Source organism: Nyctereutes procyonoides, unplaced genomic scaffold, assembly GCF_905146905.1.
Source record: "Nyctereutes procyonoides isolate TBG_1078 unplaced genomic scaffold, NYPRO_anot_genome, whole genome shotgun sequence".
NCBI classification, from domain to species: domain Eukaryota; kingdom Metazoa; phylum Chordata; class Mammalia; order Carnivora; family Canidae; genus Nyctereutes; species Nyctereutes procyonoides.
The window spans coordinates 23,584,286-23,602,441 of record NW_026575140.1 but is presented as its reverse complement, the minus strand read 5'-3'; the positions used below and the strand labels follow the sequence as shown (position 1 = coordinate 23,602,441).

The window sequence follows — 18,156 nt, the reverse complement described above, 5'->3', positions numbered from 1 at the left end:
ACTAGTGGAACCCCTCTGGGCCTGGTACTTTCTGTTTTGGAAGATTATCAATTATTAATTCAACATCTTTAATAGATGTAAGCCTATTCAAATTGTCTATTTCTTGTGTGGATTTTGGCAAATTCTGTCTTTTAAGGAATTGATCCACTTTCTCCAGGTTATCAGATTTGTGGGCATAGAGTTGTTTATAATGTTGCTTTTTTTATCTTTTTAATTTCCATGGCATCTGTAGTGATGCCCCTTCTTTCATTTCTCTATTAGTAATTTATGTTCCCCCCCTTTTTTTTCCTAGCTTGGCTAGAAGCCTGTTGGTTCTATCAGTCTTTTCAAAGAATCAGCTTTTGGTTTGTTGGTGTTCTCTATTTTCAAAAATATTAATTTCTGCTCTCATTTTTTCTTTTCTTTTGCTTTTGGGGGTTTAGTTTTCTCTTGTTTTTCCAGTTTCCTAAGGTGGAAAATTATTGAGTATAGATCTTTTTTCTAATATGTTCATTCAGTCCTACAAATTTCCTTCTAAGTACTTGCTTTCACTGCATTCCACAAATTTTGATAAATTATGTTTTCATTTTCATTTAGTTCAAAATATTTTTTAATTTCTCCTATTTCTTCTTTGACCCACCTGTTATTTATAAGGGCTTTGTTTAATCTCTGTGTATTTGGGGATTTCCCAGCTGTCTTTCTGTTACTGGCTTCTAGTTTACTTCTCCTGTGGTCTAAAAGCAAACATTGTGGGATCCCTGGGTGGCGCAGCAGTTTGGCGCCTGCCTTTGGCCCAGGGCGCAATCCTGGAGACCCGGGATTGAGTCCCACATCGGGCTCCCGGTGTATGGAGCCTGCTTCTCCCTCTGCCTATGTCTCTGCCTCTCTCTCTTTCTCTCTCTGTGACTATCATAAATAAATAAAAATTTAAAAAAATTTAAAAAAATAAAATAAAATAAAAGCAAACATTGTGTGATTTCTGTTCTTTTCAATTCGTTATGGTGTGTTTTGTGGTGGCCCAGAATGTGGTCTGTCATGGTGAATGTTCTAGGTGAGCTTGAGAAGGATGTGTATTCTGCCCATTGTGGGATGAATTGGTCTGTAGGTGTCAGTTACATCCCATTGATTAATGGTGTTGTTGAGTTCAGCTCTGTTCTTGTTGATTTCTCTTGCTGTGTCTGTCCATTTTTGAGACGGGGTTATTGAATTTTCCAACTGTGATGGCAGTTATGTCTGTCTTTCCTTGTGGTTCTGTTAGTTTTTGCCTTCTATAGTTTGACATTCTGTTGTTGGGTATGTACATGTTGAGTATGTCTTTTTTGGAGAGTTGATCCCTTTATATGTAGGTAATACCTGATTATTTTATTCATTTATTCATTCATTCATTTACTTTAAGATTTTATTTATTTATTCATGAAAAACAGAGAGAGGGTCAGAGACATAGGCAGGGGTGAAGCAGACTCCTCAGAGGGAGCCTGACATGGGATTTGATCCTGGGACCCCTGAGATCATGCCCTGAGCCTAAGGCATACGCTCAACCACTGAGCCATCCAGGTGTCCTAAGAACTCGTAATGCCCGTTTAAATTCCTGGTAACTTTCCTTGCTTTGAAGTCTGTTCTGTCTGAAATGTAGTTACTCTTACTTTTCTTTGATTAGTTGTCAGCATGGTGTATTTTCTCCGTGTGTGTACTTTTAATCAGCCTGTGTCTTTATGTTTGAAGTGGGTTACTTGTACACAACATGTAGCTGGGTCTTCTTATCTACTCTGAGGAGCTCTTTTGTATAAAATGATTCATTTAGACCATTAACATTCAGAGTGATTATTGATTTCCTGGTAACATCTGCCGTGTTTGTTACTGTTTCTGTTCATTGCCCTTGTTCTTTGTTTCTATTTGTCTTTGACTTTTGTGTGTGTGTGTGTGTGTGTGTTTGTGTGTGGTTTTAATTGAGCACGTTGTAGGATTCTGGTTTTCTCCCTTAGCATATCCGTTATGCCTGTGTTTTTGCTATTTTTGGTCGCTGCCCTAGTGTTGGCATTGTGCATTCACTACTAATCCAAGTCCACCTTCAGATGACACTGTACCACTTCATGAGTCATGCGGATACGCTGAAATAGCAGACTTGTCCCTTGCATCATTGCTGTCTTTCATTTCACTGACACAGGAACGTGCTGAAGAACGTGTGTATAGAAGCACACACAGCAGACACATTGCTGCTACTGTTGTTGCAGATAAATTATTTGTTAGATCCATTAAGAAAAAGTAAAAATGTTTTTATTCTACCTTCATTTATTCCTTCTACAGTTCTCTTCCTTTCTCTGTGTAGATTCAAGTTTCTGACCCATATACGTGTGTGTGTATATATATATATATTTTTCCTTCTCTCTTTAAAAGACTGTTAAACATTTCTTGTGAGGCAGGTCTACTGGCAACCAACTCCATTAATTTTGGTTTGTTGGAGAAGGTCTTATGTCTCCTTCACTGTTGACTGGTACTCCTGCGGAGCACACAGTTGTGTGTTAGTGATGTTTTTCTCCCAACATCTTGTACTTCATTCCACTCTCTCCTTGCTGGCATGGTCTCTGGCAACAGTTGGATTTGCTTCTCATCTTTGTTTCTCTGTAGGTAAGGTGGTATTTTTCCCATGGCTTCTTTGCAAATTTTTCCTTTACCTTTGGTTTTCTGTAATTTGAAAATGACAGGCCTCGGGATCGTTTCTTGACATATATCCCGCTTAGTCCCCTGACCATCCTCCATCTGTGTGGTTTGAGGTCAAAGTTGAGTTTGGGGAAATTCTCATTGTGTCAGATTTTCCTTCTGTTCCTTTCTGTCTTCTTCTGGCAAACCCATTATGTATCTTTTACACCTTTAGCATCATTGTCCCCTTGGATATTCTGTCCTGAGTTTTTCTTCCATTCTTGGTTCTCCTTGGTTTTGGGTTTTTGAGTTCTTCGTTACTGTGTCCTCTGGTTCTGGGGTTCGTAGCTCCGTCTTGCCTCATGAGCCCATTGGGGCCATTCTGGGCAGTCTAATTTTCTGTTAGCATGATTTGTTCTTTCATATTTCTTTCTGGTTCTTAGAATTTCAGTCTCACTGCTTTCATTGCGCATCTGTCCTTGCATGTCGTCTCAGCCCTTCGAGTATTCATCACAGTTGTTTTAAATTCCTGGTCTGGTAATTCTGGCACCCCTGCTTGTCTGGTTCTGGTGCTTGCTCTGAACCCTCAGACTGTGTTTTTGCCTCTTGATGCACCTCATAAGTGGCCTCTCACTAGCAGGACATGAGGGAGCAGTTACGAGGAAGTGCTGTACCTAAGCCTGCAGGAGTATGGTGGTGAGCTGAGTGAGCAGGGGTGGTGCGGTCTCCGGTCTCCCCATTGAGGAAGGCTCACTGCGAACCTCACAGGTGCCTCTCGGTTTCTTTCCCCTGCTATGTGAGCCAGTGTGCCTAGAGGGAGCTGAAGTTGGGCATTTCTCTTCCTCCAGGTCAGCTTGGCTCTGGTTAGAGGACAGGCTTTGTTAAGAACAGGATGCTCAGGGGCTTTTCAGAATGGTGCCTTCTCCCCACCCCTGCCAGAAGCTGCTTACTGTGGGAATGCATTTGAGCCTCCAGGGTAAATTTCACAGTATCGTGGGCGCCCTGTGACTGGATCCCCCCCGTATTCCTCTTTGAGCTGGCTGTGCGTAGGCCCCTGCTTCTAGAGGTGGGCTTCCTGTATTCCCCTGTCTGTAATCAGGGGCCAGCAGTTTGACCTGGGTGTGATTCAAGAAGACTTGTTGAATTCTCAGTCTGTTCAGCTTTTTTACTTGTTGGGACAGTGTGGTGACTCCAAGTCTCTTGGATGCCAAACCAGAACTCAGAAGTCCCTTTTCTTGGGTATTTATTGCCGTGTATTTTTATATACATGTAAATGAGATATAATCACATTCACTTAAATGACTGCCTTTTAGTTGGACAGTTAGGAGTTTCAGCTGACCCACAGACCTGTTGAACCACCACCATACTTGAGACAGACAAGGTGTCTGTCCCTCCAGGAAATTCTCTCCTGCCCCCTTGTTGTCTAGTCCCTGTGTCATCTTTGGCCCTAGACAGCTGCCATCATCATCAGAGATTGATTTTTGCCTTTTTCCTATAAGTGGAATCCTACAGTACATGCTCTTCTGATGCCTGCTTCTTGGAGTGTGACCTGTCCATGTTGTATGTATCAGGAGACCTTCCCCTTTTGTTGTTGACAAGTGTTCTGTTGTGACTGTACCACACTTTATTCATATACTCGTCGAAGCAGCTCCTGTCTGCTTCTGGTTTTTGACAGTTGTGAATAAAGCTGCTCTAAATGTGTATATGTGGGTCTTTGTATGCACGTGTGTTTTCATATGTGAGTAATAAGTATCTGCCATCCCATTGCCAGATTGTGTGCCAACTGCATTTCATAGTGTAAGGAGTGGTTGTGGTGGTGGCCTTGCCATCTTACACCTGCCCCAGTGCTGTGTGAATGAGCCAGCTCCTGGCTCATGGCTTTGTGACGACTTGATCCTGTCATTTGGTTTTGGCCACTAGTGGTATGCAGTAGGGAGCACAGTGTGCATTCAGCTTGACTGAACTACTGACAATTGAGGGTGTTGACCATCTTTTTCTTTGTTGGTCATTTATTTGTCTTTTCTTTCCTGTTTTTATTTCAGCCTTCTCACATCTTTTGCCTAGAATTTTATTGGATTTATTTTACTCATAAGGCACAAGAGTTCTTTATTCTGGGTGCAGGTCAGATGTGTGTTTGCAGAAATCTTCTCTCCCTTTGATCTCTTGCAGTTTTATTCTGTAATAGTTTATTTTGAAAAGCTGAGATTTTCTGTTTTAATGGAGTCCAATTTCTGTATCTTGAGTCCCTGCTTGCTCTCAGAGATTTTTACTCCAGGGTCTTGGAGACTGTCTCCTGTTTTATTCCCCATGTTTACAGCAGCTAGCTAGACTCAGAACAGTCTTGGTTACTTGTGGTCAAATTAAACATACTTAATGCTTATGAAACAAATTGGTGGAAAAAAGTGGGTTTTGTTTTTTGTTTTGTTTTTTCATTTTAGATCAACAGGAGGCCCTTCAGGTCGGAGTGGACATCGGATGGTAGCCTGGAAGAAACAGTTAATCCTTTTTGGTGGCTTCCATGAGAGTACAAGGTTGGTACCAATAGCAGGACATCTTTCTTTCTGGGAACAGTAAGGAGTGGACCTTTTGTGGGAGGAACCTTTCTGAATACACATAGAAAATGCTGCTCATCCCCTAAAACCAGAGCCAACTTTGTGGATGCTGTCAGTGTCTTGAAATTCTTTTTTCTTTTTTTAGATTTATTTATTTATTTATTCATGAGAGACAGACTGAGAGAGAGAGGCCAAGACATAGAGGGAGAAGCAGGCTCTTCATAGGGAACCTGATTGGGGACTCAATCCTGGATCCCAGGATCATGACCTGAGCCAAAGGCAGGTGCCCAACCGCTGAGCCACCCAGGTGTCCCAGTGTCTTGAAATTCTTAATAGTCATTGAGTAATAGGCTCTGCATTTTTATTTTACACTGAGACCTGCAAGTGATCTGGCCAGTCCTAACACCGGATTCTCACACTTTAGCCTGATACAGAATCCTCTGGAGGGCTTGTTAAAAGTCTGGTTGCTGGGCCTCACCCTCTGGTTTCTGACTCATTAGGCCTGGGGCAGGGTCTAAGAATCTGCATTTCTGCAAATTTGCAGGCGATGCTGGTACTTCTGGCCAGAACACTCCACTCTGAGAGCTTCTGGGCTAAAATAATTTTTAACTTATTTGTGTTGGGGAATGCAGCAAAGAGCAGTGATGTCTGAAGAGGGGCTTTCCATGTGCCTGTGTTGGCAGCATTGGTAAGAGCCATGATCATGGGTTCCATGTGTGCTCACTGCAGGCCAAGCTAACAGGATCTCTGCTTGTTGGGAGCCTGTCCTCCACACCATAGCTTCTCAAGTGTCCTGAATTCAGTCCAGAGAAACGAGACGTGTGGTGACAGGTCATTTTGTCTGTCACCATCATAATGCAGTGCTAAGCTGTCCTGTCTGGCAACGTCCCGTTCGTTGGGCTTTGCCTCTGAGCAGGCCCCACGTGGAGAAGGGTGGGTGGGTGTTTCCTAATGGCTGTGTTCTACACTTCCCTCTCCTAACCTCTTAGGAAATAGCAGAGCCCTCAGTTTGCTTATTTGTTTATTTATTTATTTATTTTTAAGATTTTATTTATTTATTCATGAGAGACACAGAGGCAGAGAAACACAGGCAGAGGAAGAAGCAGGCTTCATGCACCGAGCCCGACATGGGATTCGATCCTGGATCTCCAGGATCACACCCTGGGCTGAAGGTGGCACTAAACCTCTGAGCCACCTGGGTTGTCCAGAGTCCTCAGTTTATTAACTGTCATGGCAACTCTCACATTTCTGTCACCTGATGGGGCCATTTGCACAAATTTTTTTTCTGATAATGACTGGCTCCTAAGTCAGTTGTACATGGATGTGAAGGTCAAGTTAGGCATCTTGCAGTTTTCATCCCCCTTTAATCCAGTCTTAATTGAGATGTGGTGGTATAGATTTGACTCAGTTAAAGCTGCAGTTTTTCTTCATGAATAAAGACGTTTTATTAATAGAGAAAGGGGGATATAAATTCTTCAGTGGTTTCAGAAGGGATTTTAAAAGCATAATTCAAGTTAAGTAGTGATTTTGTGTCCCTAAATGTGTAACTTGGCTGTAAAAATGCTTTAATACTGAGTCTCAAAGAGCATGCCATTGGCAGGGCAGGTTATGCTCCTGCGTCATGGATGAGGAAGCCAGGCTCACCAGGGCTGAGTGGGGTGGAGTACTTGTGTGCAGGCACCCCCCACCCCCTACCCCCTCTGCTCTGCAGGTGTGCGGCAACTTACCACCACTTTATTATTTTATTTTATTTTATTTTATTTTATTTTATTTTATTTTATTTTATTTTATTTATTTTATTTATTTATTTATTTTTATTTTATTTTATTTTATTTTAATTTTATTTATTTTATTTATTTTATTATTTTATTTTATTTTATTTTATATTTTATATTTTATTTTATTATTTTATTTTATTTTATTTTTATTTTTATTTTTTAATTTTTTATTTTATTTTATTTTATTTTTAAAGATTGATTGATTTGAGAGAGAGAGAGAGAGAGAGAGAGAGAGAGAGAGAGAGGCAGACACAGGAGAGAGAAGCAGGCTGCATGCCGGGAGCCTGACGTGGGACTCGATCCCGGGACTCGATCCCGGGACTCGATCCCGGGACACGCCCCAGGCCAAAGGCAGGCACCAAACCGCTGAGCCACCCAGGGATCCCCCTTACCACCATTTTAGATGAGAGAGCCCAGGCTGTTTTTAAAACTTTATACCTAAGGGATTGTCATGTATTATTTATTCTTGACACTTTTTAAAAAAAAAACAAAGAATTATTTGTTGTATGCATGGGGATTCATGAGTGTGTCACATGGGGATTCATAGGTATGTTGGTGAATTAATTCACCACTTGTGCAAGAGATGGTGGGGCCAGCACGGGCCCTGCCCCTGGGAGCTCATAGGTTTAATTTGTGGTTGTAATTTGCAACTTTTTCAAAATCAGAACTGTTTTCAAAACTGTTATCATCTGTTACCTTGCTTAAAATTGTTTTTAAAGTATGTAAACAGACAGAAAAAAACGAAGATACTAGTAAAGCTACCTGTGTAGTTACCTTCCATATGAGAAAAAAAAAATCAGTTTGACTTTTAAAAACTAAAAGAGGGCAGCCCAGGTGGCTCAGTGGCTTAGCGCCACCTTCAGCCCAGGATGTGATCCTGGAGACCGGGGATCGAGTCCCATGTCAGGCTCCCTGCATGGAGCCTGCTTCTCCCTCTGCCTGTGTCCTGCCTCTCTTTCTCTGTGTCTCTCATGAATAAATAAAATCTTAAAAAAAAAAAACAAAGAACAGTTGAATTTATGTGTGGAATAGAACTTTTGTACTGAAAATCTCCAGTGTGAAATCTAAGGAAACATAGAATTTAGTGATGCCTTCTCAGAACTCTGAGCCTCTATTCCTCAGTTCATGTATGAAAAGCCATCCTGTGGTGGCTGCATCTTAGAGGGTGCTGGTCAGCAGGGTGGCCCGCCAGGGCCACCTGTGTACCATGCTGTGTGCAGCTGAGCACCCCAGCTAGCACTGTTCCCCTGGAGACCCTTCCCGGCACTGGCTGCAGGGTGCCATGCTCAGGGTAGTGGACAGGATTGCTCAGACCCTTGGATGGTTTTGCAGTTCAGGCCTGGCTGTCTATTTTGAACAACCTGGAGAGCATCTCATATTCTGGTGTCATTCTGACCCGGGCTCCTTGGCTTTGCCTGTGGCTGTATATGACATTACATCAGGGCACTGCTTTCCCATGCACGGACTCCTTCCCAAGGCCACTTCTGCATTCAAGTCCTTTTCCTCTTAAGCCCCAGCAGCATGAGGCCAGACGCAGCCATGGGCCCCCCCTTGTTGCCACCCAGCTGCTGGGCTCCAGGGACTGGCCTATGTTGCGCCAGTTTCAGGTATACTCAGCTTGGCTCACAGCTCTGGACTAGCTTTAGGTGTCTCCTTTCTAAGTGTTCACTTGGCTCTGTAATTTATGAGCTTAAAATTACACACGTGGTAACTTAATGTAATTATTTTCAAGGCTGTGATTTTGTAAACTTTGTAAGGAAGTATGGTATAACTTTCAGACTAAAAAGGCTTTCAGATCCTGGCAAATTACTGTATTTCTGTGAGCTAGCATTATCTCTAGTCTCCAGATGCAAACTCATATATACCTGTGGTCCTTTCATGTGGAATTAGACTGTAATGAAACTGGTAACTTACTACAAATGGCAGAAAATTCACCTTTAATTTGAATCAGGTTCATGTTTTAATGTCCCTGTTTTCTTGTTTGTGTTTCTGTGTGATAACCAGAGACTACATCTACTACAATGATGTGTACGCCTTCAACCTGGACACGTTCTCCTGGAGTAGACTGTCCCCGTCAGGGGCTGGGCCCACACCCAGATCAGGCTGCCAGATGTCTGTCACTCCCCAGGGTGGCATTGTCATCTATGGGGGCTACTCGAAGCAGGTAGGATATGGCACGTAGAGAAACAGGCCCTCCTCTCTGGTGTTGCCTCTTTCACTTTCAACAAGAATGAAAACCTCCAAATAGGATTGCATATCAAAATAGAGATGGGTATAATGTTCATCTCTTCCCCTGTGAACATATTAAGACTTTTTCACCCATATTGTGTTGTAACCCATGTAGCCCCAAACATGCTACAATGTGAATAATTCCTATTTGGCAAGGGTGGAGGGGTGGAAGTGGGGGGATGGGTCTTGATGCCTAAGCCACAGACCCTGACTACCATACAATGCTTTCTAGTAGATAGAACAGGCCATGGTTGCTCCAAGCCACACAGACAGGTTGAAGTGACCTCTCTGGGTGCATGTGTGTGAGTGTGACTTGCTGGCTCTGGTGTGTATCCCCCACACGAGGTGCTCTTCACAGCGTCTGAAGCCCACAAGCTGCACCTCATCAGCTTGTACATGCCCGTGAGCCCCAGAGGGATGGAGTGGGGTCTCACTGCAGGCTTTTTCTTAGCCTTTATATTTTAAAAATTTCTCCAACACAGAGTGACATAAAAGACTTAGTGAGGTGAGACTTAACATCCTCCTACCTAGAGCCTCCAGTAGTTAGCTCTCTGCTGTCCTTGCTTCATCACACAGTGGTTCACATCTATGCTGCTGTCCATCCACCCATCTTTCTGGGTGAATTTCAAAGAAAAGCGCAGACACCTGTACACTTGCCCCTGAATACTGGGGCAGGCGTATCAGCCAGTAGAGTTCAGCATTCAGATTTTAAAAAAAAAATATTTTATTTATTCATGAGAGACAGAGAGAGAGAGAGGCAGAGACACAGGCAGAGGGAGAAGCAGGCTTCATGCAGGGAGCCTGACGCGGGACTTGATCCTTGGTCTCCAGGATCACACCCTGGGCTGAAGGCGGCACTAAACCGCTGAGCCACCAGGGCTGTCCAGATTTTTTTTTTTTTAAGATTTTATTTATTTATTCATGAGAGACACAGAGAGAGAGGCAGAGACATAGGCAGAGGGAGAAGCAGACTCCTCACAGGGAGCCTGATGTGGGACTCGATCCTGGGACCCTGGGATCATGCCCTGAACCCAAGGCAGACCCTAAATCCCTGAGCCACCCAGGCGTCCCAGATTTTTTTTAACTATATTTACTTTACATAATCTCTACATCCATTGAGGGGCTCAGATTCCTGACCCCAAGATCAAGAGTCACATGTTCTTCTAGCTGAGACAACCAGGCATCCCTCAACATTCCATTTTTTCCCCCAACATTCCATTTTTAATGTACAGTTGATATGTGGTGAAGTGCACATGTCTTAGGTGTGTACTTACTGATTGTGACTCATACATGGGTGTGGGTGCTTGGAGCCCTCATCTGCCATGCCCTTCCCCCACCCAGAGGCTGGTGTCAGTCTGCTGTGCCCCACCTTAGACTCGACATGCCTGTTCTAGGACTGTTGACAGATGGGCTTGTTGGAGGAAGACTTCCTTCGTTCAACATGCTTCTGAGATCCGACTGAGTTACACATTTTGGTTGCTTGCTTCTTCATGCCGAGCCGTATTCTGCTATGACACACACAGTTTCTTTATTTTTTATTGATGGACACAGGGCTGTTTCCAGTTTTCCGTCATTACAGACAAAGGTGCTGTGAACGTTCTTGTACAGATCACTATGGCTCTACTGAGTTTTGGGGCAAGTACCTAGGAGTGGGACAGCTTGGGTCACAGGGTGGAGATTGTTGCAGCCCTTCCCACAGTAGTTGCCTCATGCCCTCGCCAACACTTGATGGCGCCAGTCTTTTTTATTCTCAGCCATTCTGGAAGATGTGTGGTGTCTGTCTCACTGTGGTTTTAAATCTCATTTCCCACAGATGGAGTGGGCCCTGTGACTTGGGCTGAGCAGGTCGCCTGTGGGTGGTCAGGATGACGCAGGCAAGGAGTCCAACCTGCAGTGGGGGAGTGTCTTGTGTCTGCTCTATTTCTCACCCCTCTGGCCCAGTAAGTGTTGGCCCTGCTGCACAGGAAGTGGCCAGCCTTTGTTTTGGACAGAGGATGTTGATTGTTTTCTGGACTCAACTAGTTGTTTGACAGTCAGGAGGGCCTGAGGTACAGGCTCCTTTGGCCACAATCTGTGCCTCTGCCCACATCTTGTGCTTCATAGAAGGAACCAGGCAGTGTCCAGAAGGGAACCTTGTGAAGCTAATGCCATTTTAAAGAGATATGGTATTTAATCAAAATAGTGCCTTATTCTCAACAACTGCTCTTTCCAGCTAGGGGTGTGGACACACCAAGTCCACTTCAGTGAGGGGCCATTTTCTCCAGGCCTTTTTTTTTTTTTTTTGCCTTTGGCATTTGAATCACAGTGAAAAGCTTAATCTGTTTGGATTCTTAGGGGATTTATCACAATTAGGGAAAGGTTTGAGTCCTGGCTGCTGTGAAGTACTCGTGAGCCAGGCCTTCATGGTTTATTTCGAGGTAGCTCCTCCTTGCCCATGAGGAGGATGTCTCATGCACACGGGGTGGTTTCTGTGGGCTGTCCACTGCTGTTTCTCAGCCATCAGGACAGGAGCACCGTGGCTGTGGGCCTCCCTGCCTGCCCACCCCCTTAGAACCATGGGAGCATCTTCTCCTTATAACATGTGATATCTTCCTTTGACCCCACGGGCCCTGGTCAGGGTGTCCTGAGGAGGCTGCTTTTGCTGGTCCTGGAAACATGGGACCCTTGAATGTGCTTTTTCACGTGATCTTTGTTGTTTAGTTTGATCAGGTTGCAGATACTCTATGTGGAACCTCTCCCTGCCCTTTGGGGACAAGCTGGGGAAGTCCTCAGAGAGTAGACAGTTAACAAACACAGGCTTCTCAGAGCGCAGCCGCGCAGGGCCCTCGCTGGTCTCAGAGCTGTTATCACCCCTTGCCAGGGTCGGATTGCCCTGAAACTGGGTGTCTAGTGGGGGCCCCGGAGACTGAAGGGAGTCCATCTCCAAGTCTGAGGCCGAGGGCGCTGGTGAGAGGATAGGAGTGCAGGGCGTTGAGTGCGGCATGAGGAGGTGCTGGGTCTCAGACACATGCTGAGTCATTTTGGAAATAGTTGTGTTGTTTTTCAGTGTGATATTGTAACACCCGATACACATCTCTGTCAAAAGTATCTGGATTCCACAGATTCCATTAGTACTATAGTAGGAATGTGTGAGTGGGGGAATACATTCTTTGTAAAATGCACACAGTTTCTGCTGTGTGGTGTGACTGGCAGCCACCCTGAGCCTCTCACAGCAGTGCTCATCCTTAAAGAGAGGCTGAGACCCTGTGTGGAGTGTCACACTCCCTAGGCAGGAGTTAGTTCCACATCTCTGCAGGCTCTGGAGACTCTGCTTCCTCCTCCAGATCTGTTGGGTCTCATGGAAAGACTAGCTGTGTGCGTTTAAAGCCAGGAGGCCTTAACAGAATGTGCCGTGGGTAATCCACAAAAAAATTGCACAGGGCAGCTTTCTCTTGTTCCCTGTGAGGACAGGAGATGGGATTTTGTGAAGTGAAGTCCCTGTACTACATACAAGGAAGGGAACTGCTGTGTGGGAGGAGTTAGCTGGTGGGGCAGGCCAACCCTGTGCCAGTATGCACTGTGGTCCAAACGAGTGTGACGCCTCCCCCTCCCTGCCCCGCAGCCAGAGCCCTGGCCAAGTGCCAGCCTGCACCAAAGCTGTGGCCCTGGGCTTGTCACCTCACACTTCTTGGGAAGGGTTCTGGCTGGTGGGCCTCAAGGGAAGGTGCTTAAATTCTAGCCTAGAAAAGCCCCCTTAACTACCAGCTTCTAACCACTGCTTGCAGCAAACAATACATGTGTCAACAGGTGCAGTGATGGCAGGGGGCCATAGCTCAGCTGTGATTTGTATATCTAACAACAGAGTGGTCACTGAGCTCCTTCCAGGTCCCGTCAGTGAGTGGGACCTGTGAGTGTGAATTCAGTTCCTGTACATGCCAGGTCTCTTGGTGTGGAAGGGTAGTCCCTCCTGCTGGGCGAATCTGCTAGAGCAAGAGAATGTCTAGTCTGAATGACTAATGTGCAGACATTGCCTCACTTGAATCCTGCAGTTGTGTATGGAAGGAAGACAAGAGAGGCGCACACCCAATTTTTCTTCCTGGAGATGATGGCTGTTCTCCACATGTGGCTGATAACCAAACGTCCCGGCTATAGTATATTCAGGTCACATGTCCAGTCCACTGGCAGCTAAATTGTTGGCTTTGTTTTCCAAAAGGAAACCAGCTTCTCCCCATGTAGTAAATGCACACCTGTGGTTGGGAGGAAAAGAAATATGCATATGTATTTCCTGATCCTGTCTTGCGGTGGGTGAATGGGAGTGGACATGACAGCAGCAGCCAGCACTTCTGGTGCCCAGATAGTGGTTTCTAACCCCATCTCCCGTGAAGGGACCTGGGGCTCCTTGAGGAAATGGCTGATCCCAGGCCTGGGGTAAGAAATGTACAGGCTGAGGCTGGAGCAGCTTGTGGTGTGCCAACCTAAGGAAGTGCTTATAGGAAACCCACACAGTGGACCGGGGAGCCATTGAAAGGATTCCCAGTGGCTAAAGCTCGAACTGTTTTAGCAACAAAGTAAGTAAAGTGGATTGGATTACAGTCCAGAGCATAATATAAAAATTTATGAGTCCATACAATTATAAGCAAATGATTGAATGAATAAATAAATCAGTGGAAACGGACAGATACCTATGCAGAATTCCTTATAAATTATGCAGCCAGCTCCACCCTTGAGGGGTGGAGCACAACTTTCTTCTCTGCCATCAGGGCTGTGTAGAGTGGTGTCCTTCCCTAGAGGACTGTGGGAAGCTGCAGGCCTGGGGGATGTGACAGCCAGGGGACCAAGGTCAGCAGCAGTGGGAAGTCATGGCACCAGTATGCACCCCTGGAGTGCTGGTTGAGAAGGGCACTTTACCTGCAGCCCTGATGGAAGTACCGGACAAGTGTCAGGATAGCCACGTGATGCAGCACAACTGAGCAGCTCACCAGAGGCGGGGAGCCTGGGGCTTGCGATGACCATGCATCATGCAGTACCCTGGGGCAGACAGGTCTATGAGACCCCTGGGGGTGGGAGGTCGGAGGGTCCTCACTGGGGGAAACGAAGTGTGAGTCAGCTGGGGACTTCCTTAATCGGGACCGACGTAGTGCAGAAATGGAGGATGTTAGTAATGGGGGAAACTGGGTACAAGCTGCTTGATTTTTCTGTGAACATATAACTAACCTGAAATAAAGGTTGTTAAAAATAAGGGATTTACAGGATAGATTCAGAGAAGAAATGAAAACTCCCAGATCCCTCCCCACAGGACTGCCATTTTGCTGAGTGATTTTCCAGACATGGCATTTGGGCAAGGGTGCCTGGTTGAGCCAATGCTGTGTGGCTAATGGGATACTGAGGACTCAGGGCCAAGAAACCAGTGTTTTGTTGTTTGAGATGCTCAGAAAAGTTTTTAATTGGGAGCAGCTGGCTGGCTTCCATAGTGCATGTGAATGTGATTCTCAGCGAAGTCTGAGGACATGAATTGAAAGATGATGGGGTTGGGGACACTTGGGAACTGTGATGGAAGGTGGCTTTTTGATGGCCTCTGGGGAGGGCTCCATGATCTCTGGGAGAGCCCCTCCACCTAGAACAGGGTCAAGGCAGAGCCATGGAAGTACCAGCAAGAGAGCACTGGGGTGTTCCTGGCATGATGGTGGTTGTTAGAATGGTGAATTTTTAAAGTTCAAAATCTATTCTTGGTTAATAAATCATACCAACATTTTTTATGACCTTCTCAATGAGGTCAGAGTTGAGCTGGTCATAGTTTGGATTTTCTTTGAGGCTGGTGAAGGAAGGCTTCATGGGTACCTCCCCCCACCCCCACACCTCCCAGCTGGAAGCCAGACCACAGGCTTCAGGGAGGGGGCTGTGTGGGACATTGTAGGAGGCATCTAGCCAGTTCTCACATGACTCCCTGTTCCTTTTGCAGAGAGTCAAAAAAGATGTGGACAGAGGCACCCAGCATTCAGATATGTACCTGCTGCAGCCCGAGGATGGAAAAGAAGGTACATGCACTGTGTCAAGGATGGACCATGGGGGTGGTCTATGGGTTCCTACAAGAAGCAGGGCAGTGACCCAAGAGCCCGCCTGCCCTGTGGATAGGGGGATGGGAGAGTGGCAGTGAGCCCCTGCATACTGCGCTGGAGCTATGGGCAAGTCCTTGCCTGAGTGGGCAAGCCCGGCACTCCACGCGTGACCCTAAGTGCCGGGCTGCACAGCAGGGACAGCTGAGGAGTGTTCACCCCCGGGTGTTTGGGGCGGCCTGGCCTAAAAGCACAAGCACTGTGGATGCAGGAGTTCCCCTCACAGCAAGTGGGAACTGCTGCATGTCTGTCATTCCCTGACTTGTTCTCGCTCAAGAGCAAGTAGCCACTAGGGTTGCTCCATGAGGAATGGCTATTGTGGATCAGTGGCCCCTGCTCTCACTTTCTAAAGCTCAGAGAGTAAGGTGGTGCCCTGTCTGTGAGTCTTGGGATAAGCAGGCTGGGCTAGACCCAAGTGATCCAGTCTAGCTCTGGATCTGCTTTGGGCACCCACAGCATGGCCCTTCGCCTTCCCCGTGAGGCTGTCTTGTGTAGAATGACGGGACTGCTCTGCATAGCACTGTTCCCGCTCCCCCACCCTTCTCAGGAAGCCAGCCTTGTGGCCCTACAGTGACCCATGAGGACTTTTCCTCAGTGGGAACCAGTTTGAAGCTGAGGAGAAACTTGCCCGGTTTGTATATCAGTGAGCTGGAGCTGGAACCTGACTGTGTTCTGAGCCTGTGTGCCTAACCTCTGTGTCTGGGCATCAAGCCGTCAGCCACTGGTGAGCAGCACATGGTACGTCATGAGCTGGTACACACTTAGAGCCTGTCTCCTACAATTGAAAAAAGTGTCTTCCCAGACTACAGGCAGGGCACGCTGGTGTTTTTCCTTCTCTGTTTCCTAAACCATTAAAATGCTGACTAACGAATTGACCTCATGGCCCAGTAATGGGTTACCCCGCCACCAAAGTTGCGCCTGTGCTGTGCACTGATGAACAACAGTTAGACACAACATTGTAGAGCATTTGCCATTTGTTGCTTCTGTTAAGTTTTTCTTAAGTGTTCATTAAACAAAAAAATCTCAGTTCTTTTTTCTAGATGTAGTGGGAAGGCTTTCCCCCATGCTTCATACTAGGTCATGTTTTGAGAGTTACCATGTTAATTAGGCACCTGCCATGAGAGAAGAGCATGTTGCCTATGGGACAGGTGGGCGGTCTGCAGTTCTTAGCAGCTGTGGGACCAGAGCAGCTGCCTGAGACAGCGGTCTCTGCCCCAGGGCATGGCACAGTGGGAGGCCCTCCTGGCACTGCCGCCTGCCTGCCTCACTCGTGGCCAGGCCTCTGAGCTACAGCCAGGAAGTACTTGGCGGAGCGGTTGTGTGGAGGGCACGTGGAAACGTTACCTAGTGCGTGTGGGACTTTCAGCAGTAGGGTGAAACTCCAGGGCATATTGGGCTGTGTTTTATATTTCTGCGAAGGGCTCAGAACTAATGTCCCTGGTGCCCTCTCACCTGCAGTCTTGTTTCCACTTGTCCCAGTCACTCAGGGCCAAGTGATACTGGATGTGACTGTGGCTGGCTCCCTTTTACCCTGTGTTCCCTCTCCTCCTACAGGCAGCTGGAGGTGGACTCGGATTAATCCTGCAGGAGCCAAGCCCACTCCGAGGTCTGGCTTTTCGGTGGCTGTGACCCCGAACCATCAGACGCTGCTCTTCGGGGGAGTCTGTGATGAGGAAGAGGAAGAGAGCCTGGAGGGGGACTTCCTTAATGACCTGCACTTCTATGATGCCACCAGGAACCGCTGGTATACGGGGCAGCTCAAGGTAGAACTGGGTCCCAAAGTGTATAACACGGTGGTCACGTATCAGACATATAGCCCCAACACAGGGCTGCCCCTTTTTGCCTCTGTCGAGTCAGCTGGTTCTTCTGGCCAGGTGTCAAGATGCCCAGGGCCTCCCCAGTCCCTCTTGTCTGTGGGGCTCCATATGAGCTCTCTGTCTTTACTGTCCCTGTGGCCAGGAACAGGCCACCCTGCCCCTCTGCCCACTCTACAGTGGTACCATGGATAGCTATCCCAGCAGTGGGGTTCCCCATGGGCTTCTGGTCTGGATGAGTTGATGGGGTGAGCGGCCTCAAGGCTGGAGGACGCAGCCCACTCTGGTTGAAGAGCTTTGGCATCTCTGCCAGGAATTGGGTAGTGCTGCAGCTCGTGTCTGGACTCGTGGCCCTCTCTACCTTTTTCTCAGAGAGGTCACACATAGGCAGAGTCTCTGTGCCCCCAGGGTGAACCATAGCACATGGGTTAGGGCAGGTGTGTAAGCTTTGTGGCCCAATCCCCCTTGGGGGGAGTCACACTTGAACCCATGTTACTCAAGGATGCTTGCCTGCTCACAGCTGCCTGCTGCTAAAATGCATGGCCTTGTTTTTTATCAACAGGGACCTAAGTCCGAGAAGAGGAAACGTAGGAGAGGCAAAAAAGCAGAGCCCGAGGGTCCTGACAGGCAGGAACATGGGGGAACCAGTGCCCAAGAGCCCCTGGAGGTGGTCAGAGAGGTGGTCACAGAAGACGGGACCGTGATCACCATTAAACAGATGTTTGCCACCCCGGGGCCAGCTGGAAAACCTCCGTCCAACGAGGAGGACAGCCCTGATGAAGTGGGTGGCCCTGTGGTGGAGCCGAGCCCCCGCTCAAATTCTATGCTGGCCGTGAAGCACGGGCGGCTCTACCTTTACGGGGGCATGTTTGAGGCAGGTGACCGCCAGATCACCCTCAGTGACCTGTACTGCCTGGATCTCCAAAAGATGCAGGAGTGGACGGCCTTGGTGGAAATGGATCCCGGTGAGCTGAGTTGGAGATAAGCTCCTCCACATGGTAGGGCGGGAACCCCCTGTGAAATCTGCCTGCAAGTGCCCCCTCACATCTACCCTGTGCCACTGAGCCTGCAGTGG

At 47.0% G+C, this 18,156-nt stretch overlaps 1 protein-coding gene across 2 annotated transcripts in view; it reads left to right on the top strand.

Annotated features, from left to right (window-relative positions):
* The window catches only part of KLHDC4 (kelch domain containing 4), a 58,531-nt gene that overhangs the window by 38,692 nt on the left and 1,683 nt on the right, over positions 1-18,156 (top strand). For both annotated transcript variants that reach the window (XM_055307094.1, XM_055307093.1), the window contains exons 6-10: positions 5,055-5,147; positions 8,951-9,110; positions 15,114-15,189; positions 16,822-17,030; positions 17,644-18,046. In XM_055307094.1, the coding sequence (XP_055163069.1) occupies positions 5,055-5,147; positions 8,951-9,110; positions 15,114-15,189; positions 16,822-17,030; positions 17,644-18,046 (941 nt within the window). The remainder of the gene's footprint in view (positions 1-5,054; positions 5,148-8,950; positions 9,111-15,113; positions 15,190-16,821; positions 17,031-17,643; positions 18,047-18,156) is intronic.